The sequence below is a fragment of the Thermobia domestica genome, chromosome 18 (genome assembly GCF_964235325.1).
Source record: "Thermobia domestica chromosome 18, izTheDome1.hap1.1, whole genome shotgun sequence".
Taxonomy (NCBI): domain Eukaryota; kingdom Metazoa; phylum Arthropoda; class Insecta; order Zygentoma; family Lepismatidae; genus Thermobia; species Thermobia domestica.
Window position 1 is genome coordinate 18,212,726 of NC_137471.1, and position 27,812 is coordinate 18,240,537.

The following is a 27,812-nucleotide window of genomic DNA, read 5'->3' on the forward strand; positions in this document are numbered from 1 at the left end:
AAATGGTTAACGTACAGAAAATAATTGCTTTCTGAAACAAACTATTGTAGATAATATAAACACTTCTTATGTAGCTACTTGAGGTAAAAGTTTATTTTTGCAATATACAAAATATAAGTATTTACCTTAGTTTGTCATTCTCACACTGTTTTATGCAGGGTACAAAAAAAGTCCCGAAACGATCCAATATCTCGCGAAATATACAGATCAGCAAAATAATAATAATAATAATAATAATAATAATAATAATAATAATAATAATAATAATAATAATAATAATAATAATAATAATAATAATAATAATAATGTGTTAAATAGTTTTGAAAAAGCTACCCAATGATACCAAACGCAAACCCCTATCCCCACCAGGGGCGGATCCAGGACGGACTTCTGGGGGGCGGTGGGTTGTAATACTGCTACTTAGAGCTACTTCTAAGAGCTCCAAACTCTGTTTTATTTATATATAAAATAAGAAAGTTACTTCTTCTGGGGGGACAATCGCCCCGACCGCCCCCCTGGATCCGCCACTGATCCCACACCTTCGGGGGTACGAGGGGTAATTTTAAAATGTTAAATGAGAACCCCCATTTCTTATCGTACATTTAGATTCCCTCAAAAAGTGACAAGTGATTTGACCCAAAACTGAAAACAGTGCCTTCACGGATACGCTTGAATCGACACACGCGAAAAGGGAAGGTACCAAAACGTTATGAAAATGTGAATTGTCAATCTCGTACTCTGTGGCCATTTAGCGTACTCTGTGCTGAATCAGACGTCCTGAGTTCGATTCCCGCGCAGAACAACATTTTATGTGTATTTTGTACCAAAATAATGAATTCATGCCTTTTAACTTCGCTTTAAAAAATAATGTATTTGTTCATATTTATTAACTTGCAAGAAATACAAACGGCGACAAAAATGGTTTATTTTTGTTGTAAATAACCCTATGAGATCTAATCCTAATAACCCTATTACTAAGAACCATTTCATAAAGCTAGTTTGCATAACAACTATCGAAATTTGTATTGTATGTAACCTGAATGTACTGATTGAAGTAAAAACGTATGGACTTATTATTTGGGGAAATAAAAGAAAAAGGTTCCCTTGCGCGTGTATCGAAATCAGGATCTCTGATTCCGAAGTGCAATACGCTACCATATGGGCATAGGATAAGGGACTAATAAATCGCGTTTTCATAACATTTTGTTACCCCCCCCCCCCTTTTTTTGTGTGTGTGTATGTATGTGTGTGTCGATTCAAGCGCCATCAGTGAAAACACTGTTTTCAATTTTGGGTCAATTCACTATAACTTTTTTCTGGAAAATTCAAATGTGCATTAAGAAATAGGGGTTCCCATTTAAAATTTTAAAGTTACCTCTCGTGCCCCCGAAGGGGAGGTACAGGTCTGCACGAGCCGGAATTTTTAGCCCGAGCTCGGCTCGGCCCGGCCCGACCCGACCCGAGTCCGAAATGTTTTAGCATTTATACCCGAGCCCATGTAATAATCAATGAGCTCGAAATAAGCCCAAATTACAGAAACTTAATAATTAACGCAAAATTGTATTTTTATTTACAGCAATTAGAGGTTTAATTTTGCAGTTGTGCTTTAAAAGTTTTCACAACGAACAGTCCAATAAATATCATTCTACAGTATATCTACAAAGCTAGGCCCGAAAAGGCTCGAGAAATATGGTTGTATATTTAAAAATTTACGACCCGAGCCCGTGCAGATCTCTAAGGGGTGGGCATAGCGAGTTGCGTTTGGTATCACTTGATTGCTTTTTCAAAACTATTTAACACATGCTATTTTTGTTTTGTTAATCTGCATATTTCGCGAGATATTGGACCGTTCCGAGACTTTTTTCACACCCTGTATGTATTTTCAATATGAGAATTTGTTACAAAACGCTGTGGCGCATTATTATTATTATTTTCTCTCCGTCAACTACGTCGATACATGAGAAGGTAAAATGTCAGTCCCAGAAAATACTCGAAACATTCAAACTTTCTCACTCACCGCTCTCAAGAATGATGCACAAAAAGTGATCGATTGTGCGTCCGGAAAAAGGTTGTTGATTAGGACACAACAAAAAGACTTACTCTATTATCTTATGTATATTTCTTTTTGACATTTTGCAAATGTATACATAGCCGGCGCCACACTGGGTGCGGCTGCACCCACATGAACTTCGATTTGCTGATTTCCTATAATAATCCTTTCTATTTTATATATTTACTGTTTGGATATATTTTGGTGACTCATAAGTTACTTGCTATCATATAGTATTTTTTAGTTTTTTTTTACTATTTTTAAGTAAAACATAGGGATTATTTTTGAGATCTTAAAAGGCCCAATATTGCAGAGCGTTCTGGCAACAATGTTAGGATGTGTTATCTCTTCCTAGCCTGCACCCACATTACCAAAATCCTAGCGCCGCCCATGAATGTATCCGATCGTCATTTGTTCTAAATTTCCTGCAAACTCCCCAAAGAAAAAAAAAAGTTTCGAAGACGTGACGAGAACGAAGGACATATAAATCCCTCTGGACTAATCACGAAACAGGCCTATAGGGTGGCTCTAAAGTAGGTACACAGTACCGTACTGATCAGCTCATTGCATTTAAAATCATCTTCTATCGTTATCCATCAGGTAGACTTAGTTTCTTTATTATTTGTTCTTAATGTCTTTTTTACTTATATCTTAAGCCCGGAACAGCCAAAACAAATAAACCCACAAACTAGAATGTTATACTTGATCAACGCAGGTGTGTATACCTACTTTTGGGCCACCCTGTAGTACTGCAGTAAAGAATGGAAATGGGAAGCCATAATGGAACTAACGTATTGATACACTTGCTGACAATAGTCACAAAATCTACAAAACGCTTGTTTTTATTTTTGCAGAAGTTACTTCCAATTGACAGGTTTTGTTTTCTTCCGTCGGTTTACTAAAATTTTGGAACACAAGACAGTAAAATGTTTTGAAAGAACTCCTAAGAAACAAATATTATACGTAGGTGTTCAAAATACAGGTTGAATTTCACATGGAAGCATAAGCAAATGCAAGTTCTATACGAAAGAGACAGACACAGGCAGGTACCCATTAGAGAAGTTACCACTTTAACAAGCGAGCGAAGTAGCTCAAGTGGTAGAGCGCTGGCTTCGCATTCGGGAGGTCGCGGGTTCGATTCCCGTTGCCGACCATCCTGATTGGGGTTTTCCAGGGTTTCCCTCAATCCTACCAGGTAAATGCCGGGATGGTACCTACTAAGACAGGTCCTGGCCGACACCTTCCCAAATCCTTTCCATTGTTGTTGTTGCTGCTGTTATTGTTAGATATCCAGTATAAAAAATGGACTCTGAGCTGTATCTGGTGATTGTTAAATAAATAAATAAATAAATAAAGTTTTACCGTAGTAAATGTCTATTTTTCGGCAACATTTTGCTCAAGGTAGAGTTTAAACTTGTTGTGGAGAAAATTAAATGTTCTGGATGGAAAGTGCTAAACATTTTGGGCACTTTATTCTCTATTCTCTAGAATTTGTAAGCTACTTCCCAAAAGCTTGAGGATTTTCCGCACAGAATATTTTTCACTCTACAACCACGAAATCCCCTGCCTAAGCCACAGGATCTTTCTTTCCTCTTTCTTCAAAACACAGTTAGTTCTGTCTGTTTAGAGTGATGCAAGTCAGACGGATCAGCGTGTATTTTTGTACATGTATGAGAAAGAGATGATTTAGCACCCCTTTTCAGTACCGAGGTTGTATACTACATAGATCTAAAGCTCAGCGTGAAATTCGAACCGCATGAGCTCAAACCGGAAATCGAATCTCATTCTTCAGGTCCGAGGTGCGTAAGTAATCCATATACGCACAGGGGAGGTCTTTTGATAAGAGAGTTGAGCTGATTTTGAGTTTAACGTCCTTTTTAGCAGTGAGGCTATATGAGACGGAATCTGATGATTAACGTTGAATTCGAAACACATGAGCTCCCGCCGGGAATCGAACCCGGATCACCCACGCCAAAGGCACGTACGCTAACCGCTTAGACACGAAGGAGCTCTTCTTTTAAGAAAGAGAATACATGAAGGAAAGATAGAGAGGAAAACATACTAGAAAAGTTCAGAATGTCATTACATTTCCGGTTTACAGCGTAATTTACAGAAACACTCCCGCCACTGTACAGAATTTCCCGTTTGGCGAGAAATTTCCCGCCAACTGACAACACTGGCTCCCGTAGACAGATAAACACGACGATAAAACAAAACAATAACTTTCTTGTTCACAAGAGGATGAAGCCTTCACACGTGAAATTTACCAGCTGAAGAAAGAAAGAAAAGAAAGAAAATCTGCGTCGCTTTTAATATTTAATTCACGTTGCAAATTAATCCAGCTGAACGTTTGCAACTTTCACGGGTTCAACGCCACCGTTCATCTAAAGCAGTGAAACTGGGCCATCGTATGTATCTAGGCGACGCCACCCTACAATATGGACAGGGTTGTGCCACACCCCTTTTTCTTTAACATTTGTCCTTTTTTCAACATACGAAATTAGCTCCCTAGTAGACGGACGTCTCGGATATAGAGTTCGATTCACTTTACCACCAGAGGGAGGGGGAGCAACAGTCGTTTAATTATACAGTGCTAAAATCTGGTGTACAGAATCGCAGGTTTGATTCCTGGGTATGCTAGCGTATGGTGAGCAAATGTGATTTTTTTCGAAACGCTTTCCTGGTCTGCAATTAGATAATTTAGATCTTGAACCCATATTTTACACTGTGTATATATATAAGCCCACTTTGTAGCTTCCCGTTAGCGTTTTCGCTCTCCGGGAATCAATATCGGAAGCGAAAGTAGTAGTACAGAGTGCTATCACTTCCCGTTGCAAAAGAGAATAACTCTGGTAACGACAGCGAAAAGGATCACGCGAACTGTTTCCATGTATGAGATATGGATGGACAACGTTAGTCAACGTTACCCGTGGGATTGGCTCCATTAACTTCACTGGAGATGGATAAACTTTGTACGAGTATGGTGAATGGGTCTTGCCATCGAAACCTAGCGTAAAAGACAGTAACTTCATTTACTTATGTGCGTCCAGGTAAATGGTAACGTTGCATTTTCATTTAACGTTGGGCGCATAAAGAGCGAACAGTCCAAAGGGTTCGTCAGATTTTTTTTTTTTTTTTAAGAGGCGATTTCCTTTCTTACATTTAGTTGTGACTCTGATAACAGTTATTCTCAGGGGACTTTTGAGACACCCTGTATATAAACCTTTCTAAAATATTTGTATCATATTTTAATATTCTTGTTTCCGTTTCTACTGTTTTAACTCCACCTGCTTCGTGTACTATGATACTATACGTTGTCCATCTATATTTTATAACCGATTGTTCAATTACTCGACGGACACAAACTACTCGAGAAATTAATAATCTAAAATTTTAAATATTATTTTTTTCTATCTTCTTTCTCTCCCCCCCCCCCCCAAATTCTTGTACTACTTTAATGTCAATGTCTAATTCCACAGAATGTGTTTGTTTCTTTATGAAACTGATACTCATATAAATAAATTTTACTTATGGTTAATTTTGTTTCGAAATCGTACTTTGTTTTCAGTGTCTAACTACAGCTCACAGATGACGAGAAGAACCCTAGCAGAAGTAGTGTGACGTAGGTATGGGCTCGCACACTTTCCGCATTGGGGTTTCAAATGACACCACGGATAAGCACACAGATAACTACCCGGAGTAGCAGACGACATTAAGTATAGATCACACCTCAAAAACCGAAAATGGACTTGATCGTGTCGTTGACCTTTCCCCGCTACCCTGTTTAGGGTTCTTCTCGTCATCTGTGAACTGTACATAGTATCTGTTTTTCGTCTTACTCGTTTATTTTCTTTCAAGCTGTTTTAACTTTGTTTCTAATTTTGTTTTTTCCATATCTTTATTTTTTCTTCCCGTTATAATTTTCAATTAAGCTCTAAATATTCCTGGGGGGCGCGGTGGCTCAGTGGTAGAACGTTCACCTCCGGTAGTTGGGGTCCCTGGTTCGATCCCAGCTCGCGCCGTGTGGACTTTGTGATGGACGAACACCATGCTCATGGGTTTTCTCGGGGTTCTCCCGTTTCCTTCTACTTTCTTCATTCCACCATTTCATTCACTTCTCATCATCACCGTCTCCTTTAGCCTAACCGATATAACCGTGGAACATAAAACTGAAAGATTTCATTTCATTTTTCTAAAGTGGTATCTTGGTATCTTTAGCGAGTTCCTCGATCATAAGGTAACATCTGTTTTATGGACAGCATCACGTCGACACACTAGTGTTTGTTCATTCGTGAGTTGAATTGATTTTGAGTTTAACGACCCTTGCAGCAGTGAAGTTACATAAGACGGGACCTACTGATCCGTCGAATCCGAACCACATAAGCTCCTGCCGGGACTCGAACCCGGGTCTCCCACGCCAAAGGCGCGGACGTTAACCGCTTAGCCACCAAGGAGCTCATTTGTTCATTCTTGTTCTCCACTAAAATTGATTTGTTAATAGAAAAAGCACTTTCCACAGTAACATTATCATGCTATCAAATAAAGCACATTTTCATCTTTTAGCATAGATTTTTTTTTTCTTTTCTCCTGTTGAGTCATTTATCTGGTTGTTATTCTTCATCACTTCCAATAATACATGAAACTTATCTATTTTCAGTTTCTTTGTTCGTAAGATAGATATTTGGTAAATTTCTCTGATAACTCACATGCTAGCCTAACCAACTGCAGTTTCGCTACTCGCGTTGGGTTTCAAGGTTTGTAGAAACCTTGCATTATTTTCCTTGAAATGAAGCAACGAGTTTCTGATATTGTTTTTTTTTTTTATCATTATTATTTAATTTCTGAATATTATTATTATTTAATGCGAAAGGTCTGTGCGAAGCTTGTGCCAAAGGTGTTGACGAACGAACAAAAAGAACTTCGAGTTTTGCGCTGCAAGGAGTTGTTGGCATTGTGTGTGTGAAAGTGATCCGGACTTTTTAGACTCGGTCGTAACTGGAGACGAATCCTGGATATTCGAATACGATCCAAAATCCAAAAGGCAGAGTGTGGAGTGGCACACCTCATCCTCCCCCCGCCCCAAAAAGGCGCGCATGAGCAAATTCCAAATTCAAAACTATGCTCATTGTCTTCTTCGACGTTCGAGGAATCATCCATTTCGAGTTTGTGCCACCAGGACAAGTCAACACAGGATTTTATGTAGAAGTGCTCAAGAGACTGAAACGCAGGGTCGCCCGCGTTCGAAGTGACATCAAAGACTCAATGAAACTCCACCACGACAATGCACCAAGTCACATCGCCTCCACCGTCGTCGACTTCCTGGCCCGGAGCAGAACCCTAGTGGTCCCCCACCCCCTATAATCCTGACCTGGCTCCCAGTGCTTTTTTTTTTTTTTTGTTTCCCCGTTTGAAGAGACACCTCAAAGGAAAACCTTGGGACTCCGTGCAGAACATTCAAGCCCATGTTACAGGGATTTTAAAAGCCATTCCAGCCGAGGACTTTAAAGATGTTTTCCAGGCGTGGAAAACACGTCTCCAGAAGTGTATCGATGCAGAAGGAGCGTATTTTGAGGAATTTTAAAGATTTGTAACAATCGGAACAATAAAACAGTTTTTCTAAAGCAATGCTCATTACTTTCATAATGAGCCATGTATTTGTTGGTCGGATTCAAATGTCCGAGTGACGTTGTCACTTTCAAAGGGGACAAAAATGATCACTACAATTCCCAGTCATGGCTGGTAGTCATGGGGGCCAATGTATTCGTATCATTTCGCCATCGCTGACATAACGATTGAACTCCATCTTTCAGACAAAATAAAGGAGACAGATCGATTCATGAAGGAAAAAAAATATGAAAATAACTGGAAGAATCAGAATGTGACAAGAAAAGGAAGAACCACAGGAAAATCTACGGACACGCTGTTGTTTATCAAAAAGTGTCCTGCGATCAAACTAGGGATCCGTTGCATCAAATTGAGCGCTCTACCACTAAACCATTGTGCCCCCAACTGTTATTGGTGTGAAGTTTTACGATATAGTATCACGTAATATCTACAGAAGCAGAAACACAGATATCTAAAGGAACATTTTTTATACACACCATCATTACAGAGATTGAACAATTACGAACTCAGTACAAACTGTACCACGACATCGACAGACTGAGTAGCTAAGACCAATCTTTGCATATCACATATTATTTCCTCAACAAGCTTACATTCAGATAGAACCTTCGAATTTACACAAACTGACAAATCAATAAACATTAGATGTGTTAATCATGACGTACTTCCGGTATCATTTGTTTCCGGTGTGCTGGAAACAAATGTGCTACCTAAAACCATATGGAACTTAGATTTGTTCTCTTTTGCGCTGACCTATAAACATCATAGGAAGGGAAAGAATTGAAAGTTTTGTGTAAATTTCCGAAGAGTGGAACTTTCTAAAGAATAAGCAGATCAAAGGTAAGAAAACAAATGGTACTGCATGAAAGTAAACGTAAATTACTGCATATTATACCAGTCTATGATTTGTTTACCTAGCATACACGTTGTTAGGAACCGAAATTCTGCTTTTGGAATCATTGACTTTCGTTGTCATCGGGAAGCGACACAATTAATTGACTCCTCCGTACGAACACTGAAAAAAGAAGTGGAAGAGAGCTGGCTTATTCAAAGGTACCAAACCGGTATACAGCTGGAACTCTGAATATAAAAACTCCGTCCAAATGACCGTGTGCAGGATTCCAGACTAGGCCCCCATGACTACCACACATGAACGCTAACCAACAGCCTAACCTTTGGCTGTTCGGAAAGAAGTACATATTTTCATTTCCACTAGTGCTCTCAACGGGTCGGGTCGGGTTGAAAACCGACCCGACCCGACCCGTGACCCGAATTGACTGACCCGACCCGACTGCCCCGAACCGTGATCCGACCTCATTGACCTGACCCGACAACCCGACCCGAGCTGACCCGATTGATCCGACCCGACAACCCGACCCGAGCTGACCCGATTGACCCGACCCGAGCTAACCCGATCCATTTGAGAGCACTATGGTCACGACACTGGGTGAACGCCAAAATGCACTCCCATTGGGAATTAAACCCGGACCACGTGTACCGAAGTCTTACACGTTAACCACTAGCTAGATCAAGCGGTGGATTTGTATATGCATCTTAATGAATATTTGGCACTTTTGAGGTTTGGTTATTTCTTTTTATAACTGATACCAATGTCCGACGTGGGAGAAGTTTTTTTTTTTCTTGCTTTAGTTCTATGTGACGAAATTTTTATTCAAGGTCGGTGTTCTCACCTGCTTGGACGGCAGGGGGTCTTCTCGGATGGCAATAGCAAGAGTCTCTTGGCGGAGACAAAAGGAAATCGTTTAACTACAACGATAAGGCTTGAGGAAACAGGAGAACACGTGTGATTTTTTCCAACCCTTTAACTCTCATTCCAAAATAGGTTCTTATGATTCCGGGATTCGTGCCACTTTGATTTTTCTCTCTTGGTTATTAAAACGTATTTGACAGTATATATAGTTGCACGTAAGAAGATACATAATATGAATTTTGTAATTTAAAATTTAAAAATACAATATGATATTTAATTACAAAGTACTAATTTTATTTCATCACTTTCAGCCCAACAAATGAAATTCAAACAATTCGCTCCCTGGGTCTTGGTCATCAATACTGCGTCTTATTCTTTGTCTTGCAGTCAAGTCTTGGTCCTGCATTTCGTAGTTTTGGTGGTCTTTCATGCTATACAAGAGCCAAGAATGCTCGACTCATCGGTACAAATGAAGACCAAGTGTAATTTTGATTATGGTCTTTCATACTATACGGAAAGCAAGAAAATATGCTCATCGCTACTTGATGATCACCAAAACAAGGCCAAGAGCAAGATTACTATGCAATTCGTCTTGCATATCCAATCTTTATCTTGTTCTTGTATCGATGTCCTTGGGCTTGGTGAAATAAAATGAAATATTCACTTTAAGGTCCCTCGATTCTGCACCGAGGCTAAGGGATACGGTGACCATGAGAAATGAATGAAATGGTGAAATGGAAGAAAGTGGGAGGAAACAGGAGAACCACGAGAAAACCCACTACACGGCGTTTCTCCACACAAAGCCTACTTAGCACAAGCTGGGATCGAACCATGAACACCATGCACCAGAGATGAACTCTCTACCACTGAGCCACCGCAGCCCTGCTTGGGCTTGGTCGTCCATATCCAATCTTTCTTTTAGCCTTGCTTAACACGTTAGCTGCCATGTGGGTCCGATCGGACTTACTGGAGTGATCTAAGAAAATGTTCTTGTAGGTTCGATCGGACCCACAATTTCTAATTCGTCGAATTGACGTTAGAGTACTTGTATTGTTAAATCCTGTCTCTACTGTTATTGAACTGTAGTGTTTTTATTACACATGTAGGTTTTGGTCTTTGATATTGATTATTAACGCCGCTAGGGGCGCTAAATACCAAGTAACAAGCACTTGTTGCTTTTGTAGACCCGATCAGACCTATGTTTTGCTTTTTCAGTGACATGTTAAAAAGTTTAACAATGGATTCATTATTTATTCTAATTTATTTTCACAAGATGCCAGTGTCCCTGTCATTTGCTGAATTTTCAGAAAAGTCTAGATCACTACACTGCTTTTATTACTAATAAGATCGAGTTCTGCGCATATTTCTTCGTTTTTCATTGCACAAAGATATTACTTATTAGCATTAAAAGCAAGATGAATATATCCACACTTCTCACTTCTGCACATGTAGTAATAAACAAATAACTTTCTAACAGAGTTGCCAGTTCAACTGTAATTTATTCCCTTGCCCATAAACAAAATATACACACGTAGGTCCGATCGGACCCCCAACTTTTATGTACGCGGATTCACTACCATGCCTTAGATTATGTTTCAATATTAATATTATGTTTAAAAAATATGAACAAAACAAGAATAATGTAAGTAAGTACGCTTGGCACTCTACCGGTGAACAACAAAATTTACCCTTGGCAGCAACGTGTTAAACAACTTTTAATTTTGTTCTAAATCCAGACTCCATATTGGCGTAGATATTAATATTACAGTCGATTGGTAAAATCAATCTTCCACATTTACAAATTAAAGTACACACAAGTACAAAAATAAGCATTTACCATAAAAACACTAGCTGCAAGTGTTCAAAATAGATTTATGGATTCTATAAAATCAATTGAAAATTGCTATTTTTAATTAGGCAGCTAGTGAAAAACAGCAGCTTTCGACTCCAGCCGAGTTTAAGCTCAACCTAAACTCAGTTGACCAAAGTGAGCTGACCCGACTGACCCGACCCGACCCGACAACCCGACCCGAGCTGACCCGACTGACCCGATCCGAGTTGACCTGACCCGACCCGACCCGTTTGAGAGCACTAATTTCCACACAGCTAACTTTGTAAACCTAGACGATGTTTAGGTCTAACTTACATGAAGAGTAAACTCACTGAATTATTCAAACTCAAAAACAAGAGAGCTCAGAAATCGTTTACCCTAGAAGTATGATTTTTTTTTTTTTTTCCTGTTTCCCTTAAACCCTACAATGGAAGTAACAAAGGTTTTTGAGAAAGTCGACTTCTAAATGGGAGAGATAATGTACATATTTCTTTTGAACTACTAAAGGTATGGTAGGGTAGTGTATATATATATATATATATATATATATATATATATATATATATATTAAATTTCCAATAGTGCAGAAGTTGCCTTTGATATGAAAAAGACTAAGTAAAAGTTTAGAGTAATCGGGGCACACTTTGAGATGGCGCAAGTACACTATAACTGATAAAGGGGAGGAAGAAGAGTTTAAATTTATGGTAAGTTTTTAAAAAATCATAAGCCAAAAATGTGAAAAAAAAACAGTTTTACAAAGAAAAATTACTGTATACTAAGACAGAATTATTACTCCTCCACATCTCACCTCCCGAAAAAAGTTTGTTTCTTCAATAAAAACAAACAACTACAATCAAGGTTTTCAAGAATGAAAGAGGCTGAAATAGAACAAGAAATGTCAAATTTATGGAACTTTAGTATACTTGCGGTATCTCAAAGTATGCTCCGATTACTCTAAATGTATTATTATTATTATTATTATTATTATTATTATTATTATTATTATTATTTACATCATGAAGCAACTTTATCCGTCTATTAGAATTTTTTTTAAAAAAAATCGAGCTTTCTTCGTTCCATCCTAATGTGCAGATACTCTCAGAATGTCTCGCGTTCTCTTGTACAAATTTTGCAAGATTCATTCCAAAAGTTATAAGCCAAGGGAAACTTTTTCATAATTATTATCACTGTAAGATATTGACATGCTATTCACTTGCAAGAATACAATGTGACGAAGAGGACGGAGATGGTCTGCGAAATATTGAATATTATAGATGATGATGTAATTAGTAGTACCTAAGATGTATGAAACGGCACAACTGAGGATGCGTCTGCAGCGTCCGTTAGTTCTTCGTGGTGCCTTACGTGACCTCTGCTGATGCAAGATAGGAGATCCCTCAATTTCAAAGATGCCAAACTATGGGTGCGCGGTTAGTTGGCACAGATGTACCTACGATACCCAGTATGTTAGGTTTCGCAAGGAACAGTGTTCAAAGGGATGGAGAACTACAAAACTTCTGCCAAAACAATATAAGCGAAGAAAAAAGTGAACGGAAGAGAAACTCCAGTGACGGAAATCGAGGCGCTGAGTTGAGTTAATTTTGAGTTTAACCCACGTCAGGTGCCATGGGGTCAATTTTGATCCCACACACTTGTACTAACAAATTCCCTTCATTAGGTAAACCCCAGCATAAGTGTATACTAAGCATAATTGCTGTCTGAAACCAAAGTGAAAATAAAAAAAAAAAAAGGCTAGAAGCTATTTCGAATGAATTAAAAGTTACAGCACTGGAAAGAATACTGGGGTCAAATTTGACCCCATGGTACCTGACGCGGGTTAACGTTCCTTTCAGCAGCGAGGCTATATGAGATGCGGACCTACTGATTAACGTGGAATCCGAACCACATGAGCTCCCGTCAGAGGAAATCGAGGAGCATTGAAAGGGGCAGAGTGACATATGGAGCGCCCTATTAAGACAATCACACTCAGAGGCAAGCTGCATAACCTGAACATCCACTGTCGGCTTTCAATTTCCAAACCGCTGGTCACCACTAAACAATGCTATAGTACGAAGAAGATGGTTCCAAAAAGACGCAGTGTGGACCGCTAAATATTGGAAAAGCGTAATATAGTCGAACGAGTTCTCTTTCACCTAATTTTCAACAACAGGTCATATTAATGTTATGGATGGCGGACGTTCAATTAAGCTTATGCTACGAACTGTCTTCTCCCTACCAGAAGCATGGCAGCGGCTCCCTGGTGCTGTAGGTCTCAATTTGTTAGTATTTCTTGAGTCCTGTGACTATTTACTACCCGTGATTATATCAACATTTTAGGGCAGTACGTGTACCCATGGTCCACATGCTGTTTCCGGTTAATCACGGAATTGTTCAAAGATGACAATGCATCCGGAGTACTCAAGAGTGATTTCATGAAGATTAGAATGAACTACATCTTCCTTGGTCTGTCCAATCCACAAATCTCTACATTATTGAAAACCTGCGGTCAATTCTGGAGCCGAGACTCCAGAGAAAATACTCTCCTCCATTTGCGCTGACAGAACTGAGTGCTGCATTGCATGAAGAATGATATCATATTCCTTTAGAAAACATTCGTGACTCACATCCCTCCACTCCACGACCAGAGATGATCTGGAGACTAAAGGTAATCCCATGCTGTATTAATCAGGTAAGCTGCATTTTGTTCAGATGTTTCCATAATTTTGATAACCATCTGTATGCAATGATAGTAAGATTTTCCATGTGATAATCGGTTTTCCGCACATTTCACTCCGCACTTTAGCCATTAATCTGTTTCATAGTATAAATGTGATGACTAAAAAGAGGCAAAGGACGAAGATAAAATAAAATATGAAAATCAAACGTCCAGAATACGAAAAAAAAAAAAAAAAAACACGAAATTTTAATGATATACGTATTTTCTAAACTACGAAATAGGTTAGGTATATATGATCTTACAATTATCATGTATTCATTAACCACTTTATAACATTTTAGATGCAGGTTTGCCACAGTAATAATTTGAGTGATGCTCCTGGGCCGTTAAGATATCCTGCGGTAAGGGTTGCCTATGGAGACAAGATGAAACATTGCTTTAACGACACTTCTTCGAGTCTAAGCGTCCTTAATTCATATCTCGTGGACAGCGCTAACTACGCTACTTAAGTTTAGTCTTGATTGGTTATTACGTTAGAAACTTAATTTTTGAAAAGGGCGCAAACTAAGGCAAAGAGTTCTGCCATAAGGCCATGCGTTGAACATCGCTGTGTTGACGGATACGGCAGTGTTTACTCGGTTTACGAATTTAATATTTTATTTATCATCAACTGAAGCATGCTGGGAATTTGCTGGCCCGCCATGTAAATTCGCCAAATGCTTCACCTGACGTAATCGCCTGGTGAATGAACTTCCATATTTTTACTAGGCTTAAAATATTTTTATATTCGTGAAAGTATAATTGAATCCTGGTATCTATACATTGCAGATAAGTTATTATATATAAAAGAAAAACTTGAGAGTTCTGTATTTTATACATTTTGATATATAATATATCAATAGCAGTGTCTGAACAAACAAACAAAAAAAAAAAAAAAAAAAACTCCAGATCCAAATTGAAAGTGACTACGTTTGTGACTCTTACGCTCTTGAACCACCCGATCAATCTCGATCAAATTTTTGACGTAGATGCAGTTCTGGCCTGGGAGTGTTTTCAGCTATTCCCTTTGACCGTAGAACTTAGGAGAGAGGAGAGGGGGAATTATAAAATAAATAAATAAAACTTAATAACTCTTGAATCAAACGACCAATCTCGATCAAATTTTCAACATAGATGACGTTCGTGCCTGGGATGGATTTTAGCATTTCACTTTAACGGAATAACGTAGGGGATGGGGAGGAGGGGGAGCTATATCAGGGTGTCTACTAAAATTCCAAAATGAAATTTCGTGACATGTTCGTGACCTTTTCTTTCCCAAATCATAAAATTTAGTAACATTTTCAAGAGCGAATTCGGGTGCGAATTGGGTCGAATTTTCATGCGTGCGATAGAAGCGTACTTTGCTTGCGATTTCGTAGTGTCTGAAGCCGACCATAGACATTTTGGTGGTGAATTTTGACATTTTATAGAACAACATTTTTCCAGTCTATACTTATATTTTTATAGATTATAAAAAAATCGTGACCCAAAAGCTAAAATTCGTGACTTTTTCTTGACTTTCATGACCGTTTTCTGATTTCGTGGCTTTTTCATGACTTTCGTGACCGATAGACACCCTGTATATAAATATAAAAATAAAAGTGACCATGTTCGTGAGTTAATAACTCTTGAACCACCCGATCGATCTCAATCAAATTTTCAACATAGATGAAGTTCGAACTTGGGGGAGGGGAGCAGGGTAAATATATGAAAATTAATAAAACTTAACTCTTAAACCACCCGACCGATCTCGATCAAATTTTCAACACTGATGCCGTTCGAGCTTGGAATTTTTAAAAAATATTTTCACTTTGACGGTAGAACCTAGAGGAGTGGGAGAGGAAGGGGAGATTATATAAAAATAAATAGAACTTTAACTCTTGAACCACCCAACCGATCTCGATCAAAATTTCAACATACATGACATTCGGGCCTGGGATAATTTTTATCATGTCGTGCCCCGCAACATGGGGAGGGGAGAGGGATATATAAAAATCATCGAAAATGACCAATATCAATGAGCGCTTTAATAATAGTAAAAACAGAACATATTACTATTTTTTCTTAATTTAACCCAGTAAAAATCGGGGTGTCTTAGGTTCCAGGACGTCTTAAATTCAGTGTCCTGCGCTTGCGCAGAACGTGAGGGTTTGCTAGTAATAATTATTATTTGTCATTTTTCTTTCTAACTTGAGACTGATGCCATTTTTGAAGAAAGAAAAAAAAAATAAGATCTACTGTGTCCTCGTGGTTATGTCAAAATGCCTGTAGTAATAATGGACTCAAACAATATTGCATAGACTTGTAATGGTTTGTGTTTTCGTAGATACGTCTTTTTTATTAGTTATTTTTTGTTAATAAATATACATTTACATTTGTTAATTACTGATTTTTGACATTTACAAAGCCAGCAGCATTATCCCGAATAGCATTAACAGAATATTTCGTTTAGTACCAGAAACTTAATTTGATTATTTGGGAAGATTTTCCACTCATCCAGTTGTGTGGCTATTTTGTCTCTTCGGCCTTACAACGTGCTTTCTAATACATTTTGGATTAATTCAATTTGTCTTGGGTGGGTTGTGAGGTTGGGGAGGGAAAATGGTTACACACATAACAAAAATAAAGGCATCCAAGCCTGAGAATGTTCAACCAAAACCATCTCAATTCCTTTAATTTTACCTTAGCGTCAACAGCTCCATCCTTCAAAGGATACAGTGGAGGTTTAAATATATTGGGAATACAACCAAATACTACCCTGACAATGTCTTAATTTCTCAGAAAGGAAGATAATCCAAATGAGAATAAACATTAACTGGAGAAGGAGGAGTTTGTTACACTCCCCAATGGGAGAACTGAACGAAATGTTAGTTCCAGTAGTATAGGTAATACCTCAGCCCTAATTTGAGGTAGGCAGGGCTAGGACTCTATCCCCCCCCCCCCCCCCCGCTCAACCTGGCTTTGGGGAGTTCTCAATCATGGATTCAATTCTGCGGGGGCTGTGATAAAAACGATGGGATTCAGTACTTCGCGATTTCATGGCGCTTTCTGGCACTAAAATGGTACAAAAATAAATTGAAATAAAATCTTTGAGTTCTACGTCCCACGTTTATACCGAATAGGCTAAAGGAGATGGTGATGATAAGAAATGAATGCAATGGCGGAATAAATATAGTTGGAGGAAACGGGAGAACCCCGAGAAAGCCCACGGTGTTTGTGCCTCACAAAACCCATTTGGCGCGAGCTGGGGTCGAACCAGGGACCTCACACACCAGAGATGAACGCTCTGCCACTAAGCCACCGTGACCCCTAAGCAGTGAAACGAGGATGTGAGCATGATTTAAAATGCTCCGGCGCCAAATACTAGAAGACACTGGTAGATTCCACTAGTTTGATCTGATAAGAAAACAAACTACCTGTCTACATGGGGAAGGATAATGCGCTTAAACTCGAATGTGATGCAATTGTATTGGGTTCAACGAAGTTAGAGATTTGGTTTAAGTATACGACATATACAGAATATGAAGAAATTTAATATAAAAAATATTCACTAAAGCAGCCATATAACAATTTGAAACATACGTTTCAACGACCACTTGTCGTCCTCAGTGCGCGAATCCTTAGGACATCACGCTGCTTGTAGAACTACATATTCTGATCAGTTCCCCCATTTTTGAAGTAGTGTTTACGAATCTTGAATTACTTCCTCTGAATTGTTATATGGGTGCTCTGGTGAGTACTTTCTTTGACTAACTGATGTGCATCCACGTCATTAAGTAGTTTTATATTTATTATATACATTAGCACTGCACGTAATGCATATATTTCTTAGTTTGCCATTTGCACAATAATTTACATTACGTAATTTCTATAAATTCTAATTACCTACGAAATACTACAATATATGCTTCATTCTTTTATCATTTATATGGCACTAAATGCTAATTAACATTCTCAGTTCTAGGGTATTCGCAATACCAATCCTTCTAAGCAGCGGAGCAACGAAGGTGACCCTTAATTGTAATGAATAAACACGGTATGTGTTCCGTGCGAATTGGGACTGACCAATAACAACGGAATGGGTCAGATCTCAGTTATCTTTCTAGTTTCTTCCTTATTTTACGGTTTGCAACATGAATCCAATCATCAATCGTTAGTGTAATGGTTCTGCAGGCAGTTTGCAGTAGCAAATATATGAAGAAAGAAACGGATGTCCAGAGCACAATCAATTGATTTGGATTGCACTACCAGATGCCTCGAATCTTAATCTGTTCGTACCTTTTTCCAGCAATAGCCATAAAAATCAACAAACACTACCGACATATCCTGTATTTTGGAACAAGTGACTCTTAATGGGCAAGTTACCACTGGTTTTCTTTGGGTTCATTGACTTTCCGAAACAGGAAACATCGTTCAAGAAATAGAAGATTACCTATACTGTTGAATGTACAGCTTATTTAGGCGTTTTAATACTCAAAGATGAGTTTAACATTGTGGTGAACTTCCAAGATAGACAGGTGGCAATTAAATAGGTCTAACCATGTATTTGGGTATTTTGCTTTTTATTTTAGTAATAAACTTGGCATCGAGGCTGAATCAAAGGAATGTAGGAAACACTAATTTATTTATTTATTAGGGTGCTACAATTATACGTTATCATTTCTCAGAATGCTGGAGTAATTCACTTTCCACACACCACTCCAGTAATCTGATAAATTGTTGTTTCAACTGAATATCTTCGTCTCCAACCACCACATACATTACCTTTGAGACAACCCTACCTATTTCGTCAGAACATATGCAAACAGCTACGGAGAAAAAGAAATAACTAGTGGTTTCATCAAATCTTACACCTGTGATCTGGCAGAAAGTACTTCAGATATAAAACCTAATCCACTCGTTTCTCGCATAACAAAATTCATCTCCGCTTTCATGAAACAGGAATAACAATATTTCAACTTCCATATTAAAACTTCATTCTTTTCTGTTGCAATGTTTTCCACAGTACTGGTGGATCTTCAGTAAATATTCCCCTTGAGGACCGGTTTCATTATATTGGGGGTTCACTGTGTTTTGTATGAGAAACTACGTACAGAAGATTAATAAAAAAATGAATTATTACTAAGAGAGTCGTAATTTATTGAGATTCAGCATGGTTTCCTCAGTTGGCGAAACTTCAAGCTCCATTGTTTTTAGATCCTAAATTCGTATGTCAATACCTTCATTTCAGAAACAGATTAACGATACCCGCTGAATAAAAAGATAAACACACAGGGTTCCTATAATTTGGAGAAATCTATTTCCTTGACTTCTCCCTGACCTTTGGCAGGAAATTCCCTGGCTTTCATGACAACTGTCGGATGATGCTGATATATAAATAAGGAATAAATAACGATGAATATCTATATATGAGAACATTTATTCTAGAGACAAATAATAATCAATTGTTCATATGTACATTCCACTTACCATGCATAAAAATCTGAACGTTTTCTACTGTGATCATTAATGGTTAGCTAACCGGAAATTGGTGTACAATTAATGTTAGAAAAATATATTTTATAAAATTTCCCTGACTTTCCTTGATTTCCAGTCATTTTCCCTGAGTTTCCCTGACCTGTACCATTTTCCCTGAGTTTTCCCTGATTTCCCTGACCAGTAGGAACCCTGAGTAAGCTCTTTTCTTCCTTCACTGACACTAACTGAAATTACCTTACCAAATTGGAAACTTATTCTTTTATTTACTACGTCCAGTGTTGTACGCAAAGGGAGTTTCGAGGTATTAACGTCTCCTTGAGGAAGATACGAAAAGATAAGCAACACTTACTATATTAAGATATATAAAGGGTGGTCAAATGAGACTTGTGCGTCACATTAGGTAGTAATCGTTGATGACAGTATTGTACTATTGTAATGGAATGTGGTAGCACGTATACTTGCGGCATTAATGTAGTACGGTAATCATTGTGAAACATTTAATGTCTTTTCAGGAATAAAGTTTCAACCATGGTATTCATCATCCCAAATCCGTTCAAGTCGGGTACTACAAAGTGTGTATTCAATGGATGACAGGCCGCTGATCAGACTTGGACGGATTTGGGATGATGAATACCATGGTTGAAACCTTATTTCTCTAAAGTCAGAAAATCTTTCACAATGATTACTACACCAATACCCCACGTATATATGTCACTATATCCCATTACAACAATACAATTATATATCATTAACTTCTCCTATCAGGGGTGCCGAACGAGTTTCATTTGATCATTCTCCTTATATATAAGAACATCACGAGTGTTCTAGGAAGAATATGAGACTCAATACTTGAATTGAAGCCCCCTCTCGATGAAATCCTGCATACGTCACTGACTGCGTCTAATATATAATGTACTATTAACTGTATTGTTTCCGTGATATCTGACGTAGATATGCGTAATTCACATGTATTCAACTCACTTATTAGAATTTCATTTTGCAATAATCGAAGTGCACAGTAAACAAACAAACAAACCAACAAACAAACGAAAAAAGTCAAAAACTTCACATAATGGGAAAATGTACATTTTTTTTTTTTTTTTTTTCAGAATATTCTTGTACGACTTGCTAATTTTGTGCTAGCTACGAAATAAGCATCAATTTTACTACCTAGCACAAAAATGCCATCGTTTTGATTTACAAGAAAGGCGACAAAACTGATCGATAATAATAATCATCGAGCAATCTCGCTTCTATGAACATCCTATAAAACTCTCTCAAATATTCTTTAGCAAGACTGACCCCATACGCAGATGAAATTATTGGAGATTTTCAACGAAGATTTAGGCGAAATCGATCATCTATCAATCAGATATTTACCATTCGACAAATACTCGAAAAGAAATAGGAATACAATACCTCGGTATATCAATTGTTTATCCGTACGAAAAGGTTAGGAGGGCAACATCGTATAGGGTGGTCCGGAAGTGGGCGTACCCCCTCTTTAGTTTCAACAGTATACTCTTAGTTATGGTAGAATGTCTGTACACAGTTACTTTGAAGTCTTAAGAGTCACAAACATCGGTATGATCATCATCCATGTCGTGATGGATGGACTTGGATCACACATTGTTGATTACTCCAACTTCACTGCAAATAACTGTTACCAAGCAGAAAACAGAAGAAAACCAATGAACATGGATAGCAATGTTGCCAGACAATGACAAGCAATGTTGCCAAAGATATGTGGGTAAAACCTAAAACCGTCAGAAAACACCAATTAGGGGTACGCCCACTTGCGGACTACGCTGTACAACATGCTTACAGAATTTGGAATACAGAAAAGACTAATTAGATTAAATAAGATGTGTTTACATGACTTCCAAAGTAAAGTCCAAGAAGAAAAATACCTGTCCACGAGCTTTCACATCAAAAATAGCCTGAAATGAGGAGATGCGTTGTTGCCATTATTATTCAACTTTGATCTGGACTACACTATAATAAAGACAAAGACAACAACCAGGGCCTAGTAACCACCATTATGGCGTGTACTGATGATATAAATCTGATAGGGAATGATAGAAGAACAATAGTAAGAAATGCAGACGTTTTATTAAAGTATCCAGAAACATCGGTTTAGAAGTAAATGCACAGAAAATTAAATACATGGAAGTTCATCGGGATCGTAATACGGAATATTATGGATACGTCAAAATATCAAATATTACTTTCGACAATGTGGATACTCTCAAATATCTGGGATCAACATTAACAGACCAAAATCATATCCATGAAGAAATTAAATGTCGACAGAAGTCAGGGAATTCGTATTATTATTGTGTTCAACATATCTTGTCTTCGCGAATTCTATCGCGGAATTTGAAGCTTAATATATAAAAACAATACTGATGCCTGTTGTGTTTTATGGTTGCAAAATAGGGTCGCTTACTCTGAGGGAAGAACGCAGACTAAAAGTATTTGAGAACAGAATCCTGAGGCGAATATTCGGACCCAAGAGGAACGAGAATTGAGAACGACGGAAACTTCATAATGAGAAACTGCATAATTTATACTGTTTATTTACCAAACATTATTAGGGTCATCAAGTCTAGGAGACTCAGGTCATGTAGCCAGAATGAAAGAAAGTGGGAACTATTTCAAAGTTTTAACTGTAAATCCAATCGGAAAACGACCACGAGGAAGACCTAGGAGCAGATGGGAGAACAATATTAAGATGAATCTCGCAGAAATAGGAATACAAAGTAGAAACCGGATGTAGGTGGCTAAGGCACGAAGTCAGTGAACAGCTTTTGTGAATGTAACATTGAATATTCGGGTTTCACAGACTACAGTGTGTTAGTCACTTACCATAAAATTGGGTAAGTCTTACAAAATCTTCTGCTTAGGTTTCTTTTAGAGCAAAAAGACTTTCAAAAGAGGAGAATTCAAATGGAGAGAATTTACATTTTTAAATGTCAAAGTCATGTCTGGTGTCATATCTCACTGTGCACACGGATTAGTGCAAGATTATTTTTTTAGTAGTTAGGTAAGTAGCATGCGAGTTGTCCAGATTTACTGAGGAAGATGTCAGGAAGCAACGAAACATTACAACTGATACAACATTAAATATTAGACGCCGTAAATAAAAGAGTACATTTACAAATTATTGTATAATAAATAATTGAAAAAGCGTATTCATATCCTTAAATAATTACAAATTACCCTGCCTGGTAGAGAACATACAGTAATTATTGCGAAAAGACAAGCAACAAATGCAACGTATTTACACTAGTGAACAAAATCATCTCAAATTCGTGAAAATGCAATTCATGCGTCAACGTAGCCTGATTAATCTGTGTACATGGTGAAGTTACTAGAACGAATTGATACTCATAGTGATTATTATATGTTGAATTTTGGGAATAATTTCCATTCTTGTAAAATATCACTATTATGGGAAAAAAAAATATTGTAAAAATTAGTTGCTTTTTGTGTGTGTGTGTGTGTTAACAATTAACAAGTCTGGTTAAAGTTATTGATTATACTGAGAATGTTAATTAACACTGTACTGGATCTCAACAAATCAAGATGCCTTTTCAGTAAGCATACATTTTCGTCAAATACATTCTCTGAAGTGTTATATACAAAGTTGAAACAAACCGCCTCTGACACTGTACCAGGTAGAATGTTCTTTGAGATATAAACTACCTTCTAACTGTTTGTAACAGGTACTGAAAGAAAGTAATATTCAACACTTACCAATGATTTTCTTTTCAGTTGAAACTTCTATCTTCTCAATGGTTTGACTTTTCAATTCTTCACTCCGTTCCGAACTGTAATAAAAAAAACAGTTTTGTATTTGAATAATACTGCTAATTTTAGATCTGAAATTGTGTTGCCTTAAGTAAATATAAAATCTGACCACAGCAAATCAGTTTTAACAGGTTAAGTGCCACCTATCTATTCACAACAAAAACATCCTCTATGGCCAAAATGTAATTTCTTCATTTCTAGTTTCTGTGTGCCCTAAGTAGTAATTTAATCACTTTAGGTATCTGTAGTATTGGTACTATGTAATATTGATACTTTCTTGTGATGATACGTTAGTTTCATGAGGCCCCACATAGACCGGCGCCCGAAGTAGGCATAGTGACCGCGTGAGACCAACATGTCACCACGCACTGGATTTTCTCGGGACAAGTATAGCGGCCACTTCTGCAGGCTTTGTTGTACTTTTACTCCAAGTAATTGTTGTTTCGACTCAGTTTTGAGTGTCTTGAATAATACATTAGAAATTTGGGTAATATGGAAAGCACGATTTATTTTAGTCACTTTGGCTAGAGCTATGTGAGGCAATGTTTGACTCACAATTCTATAGCCCAAGGCTGTTTCTCGTACTACCAGACCGACTACAATATACTGCAATAGGTTTTAAACATAAATTAAACATAACTTTCTTACAAGGCTGTCTGTATTCTTTATTATAAATTAACGAGAAATGTAACAGTTAATTTATAATAAAGAATACAGACAGCCTTGTAAGAAAGTTATGTTTAATTTATGTTTAAGAGGGACACAAGGCCTTTTTATAAAAATATCTATAAATAGGTTTTAATGTAAAAAGTGAGATCAGATGTCACTACAGAATATAAGCTAACAAAAGTTGCGTGAGACCAATCTGGCACCACAAGGCAGTAAGGAAATATTTTATGTGAGGCCAATGTGGTCTTACGTGGTATTTTACCTGTTAACAAATAATGATGTTACGGTTTCAGCAATGTCTCACTGCCTTCATCAGACATATTATATCGCTGAAGACCGTTCCTTCTAGCTTTAAAACTGCGTTGCCTTATATGTCTGATGAAGAAAATGATGATTAAAAGTGATTTGCTTTAGTCAGTAGTTTAGTAATGTGAGGATGTAATTATTTTAAAAAAATATACAATATTCCATATAAAAGCCTTTTTTTCCTTTCTTTCTTTCGAGTGAATACATTCTTAAGCAATACATAAACAAAACGTACCAGTCACTGTACTAAACTTTCTCGCTCCCATTTCCAAAATTAAATCACGTCATCAGGGACGTATGCAGGGGATGGGTCCTGGGGGTCCGGAACCCCTCCCCCCGAAATTTCGACTTTTGTGTAAATTATGCCTAATTTTAGGGGCAATTTTCGGAATTTTAATATAAAATACCCTCATACTGAGTTTGGACTCTCCCCGAAATAAATTCCTGCGTACGCTACTGCACATCATGCAGCAGCAGTTATTACTGAGCTACACTCAGTCTCGCATTTTACGGATCCCAATTTAACAGAATTCCGAAGAAATTGACAAAATTTGGAGCACCTGATTCATTTCGAAAGTTCTGATTTTAAGCTGCTGTTTCTAGGAATATAATTTGGTCAGTTTATTATTATTATTATTATTATTATTATTATTATTATTATTATTATTATTATTATTATTATTATTATGTCTATTTTCAGCTTGAAGCTCCCGATTTTACTTAGTACTATTTCCAGTGTGCCAGGTATTTTATACTGTCAGATTGAACAGTGTACTTGATTAAAAGTATACTATTGCATTATTCCTCTTTCTTTTTGTAATGCAACTGTGGATACTAGCCACTGCTGACTTAATGTCGCAACTTAACAACAAATCGGCAGCTTTGGGTACTATTGCCCTCTTTTACTTCATTAATACGAGAAATAAGTGTATACTCCACCAATTGAATAGTGTGCTTGATTAAAAGTATAGTACTCTATTATTTCTCTTTCTTTCGTAATGGAATTGTGGATACTAGCCACTGCCGACTTAGTGTCGGAACTTACGGACAAATCGGCTACATTGGACTGCTATGGGCCTCCTTTAGTTCGTTAAAAGGGGTAAGAGTGTATATATCATCAACTGAATAGTGTTTAATGTTTTGCCATGAGGGACTATAAAGCGTGTGAATCCGCTTCTGTCGATTTATTATTATTATTATTATTATTATTATTATTATTATTATTATTATTATTATTATTATTATTATTATTATTATTATTATTATTATTATTATTCCCGTACTTTCATCTCTTCTATGGTCGCTCGAAGGTAAGAAAGAGATTATACATATACAGATACAGACACTATGTAAATTAAAGTCCAGGTAATTGTAAAGGTGCATCAATCGCCAAGAGCAGGAAGCACGTTTCCTTACTTTACACTTTCTTCTTTTCACTAGCGATAAGATTCTAACAATTCTGTCAGATTCAAGTAATAAGATATTGAAATGATACTTAAAGGCACAACGAATCAACAATCGAAAGATAACTCGTAGACTATTTTGATCCATACAATGAAAAGAAAGTTTGGTTTGATACGCCAGAAACATGGTTCACTGAGTTTTAAAGACCGGGACCTAGTGCCGAACAGTTCAAAAAATCTACATACACACTTTAAAGGCATGTTATACACATAATACGCTTCAATCCGAGTTGGCTATGGGTTCAACGTGTAATATTATCGTTCAATAACAGATGGCGCTAGTGTTCATCGATGCAATCAAATAAGAAAATGCCCCATGTTCCCCTGATTTAACCCTTTTTGACTTTTTCACTTGTGGAGGGCTGTCGAAAACGTAATGTACAGTAAGAACATAAAGTTACTAGCGGATCTGAAACGAAGTTGAAACAGCATGTTAAACAGTCCTTTAGCTACTCTGGAAGATGTAATCAGAATTGCAGTGCATCATTGCAAAGTGTTTGAAAGCTGCTGATTTGAAATCTGAGCACTTCTTGAAATTATACAAAGAAACTATGGCTGTGCTGTAAATTCTCTTTTGTATTGTTGTAATGCTTACAATAATAAAGCAGTTATTCTATTTTAAAGTGTGTATGCATCTTTCTAAACAGGCTGGTATTGACATGGACACCGAATCAAAGCGGGATTCGGCGGATAAACACCGTGTGCGTGGGTTTTCTCGGGCTTCTTCTGTTTCCTCCCACTTTCTTCATTCCACCATTTCCCTCATCATCACCGTCTCTTTTAGCCTAGCCAGCATAACCGTGGGAAGTAAAACTTAAAGATTTCATTTCATTTCATTTTTCCAAAGCGGGATTCGAATCCGGTGCAGTTGGTATCTTTCACGACCACCATGCACGATCAACTCTCACACCATAGGCAGTTCCCCAGCATTCTATCTGCCTCCGAGACCACGCCACCAGCCTGGCACAGACACCTTAGAGCCTAGATAATAGCTTTCCATAATCAAACTCCTTTCTGAGCTTCTATCCCACTGAGTAATATAGCCTGGATGTTATTACGATGTATTTTCCACATCAGAGCTCGAAAAATGTTCCCTTGACCCAGACGCCACTTCTGAAAACCAGACGCCACGTAAATGCCTTGGCTTAAATTATACAAAAAGCTGTTCTGTGTATGTTTAACCAAACTCAATTCATTTACTCCGCGCGCAGAAAGGATCCACTCGATCTTACGCAGGCGTGTCTCTCAGTGTAGTTAGTGCTTAAGCTGTGAGCTTGTTTGTGTGTTCTCGCTGGACCGAATATCCCGCCAAAACTGACTCACTTCTGGGAGGATTATGTTATAGCCTAGTAATATTATAGGATTTTTTTGAAAAAACAATAGCCGACAGAATCAATAAACACAGATTGGTTTTACAAAACTGTAATTAACAATAAGGATTCAGAAAAGGTACATCAACAAAGGATGCTATAACTAGACTACAAGAAATCGTGAAAAAAGGCCGAGCATTAAATGATAAACAAATAATAGTTACTTTTTGTACGTATATCTGAAGCCTTCCACAATTTGTGATAGCCTTCACCCTTTGAAACTTACGATGTATATCTGTGTAACTTAAGAATTGAATATCTGTGTAACTTAATACAATAAATTGATTACTGCAAGAATAGAAGGGTTAAGTATGCGTGCCCTGGAAATCAAACAGAGAAAACCACTAGGAATAAATGTCCCTAGGGATCTGTCTGCTCTAGGGATCTTTTAGGATATCATAATATTTGGAAACATTGAACCAAACGGAAGAAACACCACGCGCAGCAAGATACGCAGATGATGTGGCTATTGTAACTAGTGGAAGGCCGAGAAGACAACTAGAAAAGAAAGGGTATAACGTTATGGAGAAACTGGAGAAATGGTGTGAAAGAAACAAGTTAATCCTTTCAACAAATAAAGACAAAATACATGCTATTCGCTAGTAAATTGAAACGAAACCCCACAATAAAAACTGAGAATAAATCTATATAATGAATCAAAAAATTTAAATATCTAAGTCTATGAGACAGCAGAAAAGACAAAGAAAATTATGAATAAGATTACAACCATAGCAAACACAGAATATACAATAACATTAAGAGAAACAACATTGTATACTA

The 27,812-nt window shown here is 37.5% G+C and overlaps 1 protein-coding gene across 14 annotated transcripts in view; it reads right to left on the reverse strand.

Moving 5' to 3' along the window:
* Positions 1-27,812, reverse strand: part of Spn (protein phosphatase 1 regulatory subunit spinophilin) — a 304,267-nt gene that overhangs the window by 153,152 nt on the left and 123,303 nt on the right. For all 14 annotated transcript variants that reach the window (XM_081746431.1, XM_081746430.1, XM_081746429.1 and 11 more), the window contains one exon: positions 23,171-23,244. In XM_081746431.1, coding sequence (XP_081602557.1) covers positions 23,171-23,244 — 74 coding nt within the window. The remainder of the gene's footprint in view (positions 1-23,170; positions 23,245-27,812) is intronic.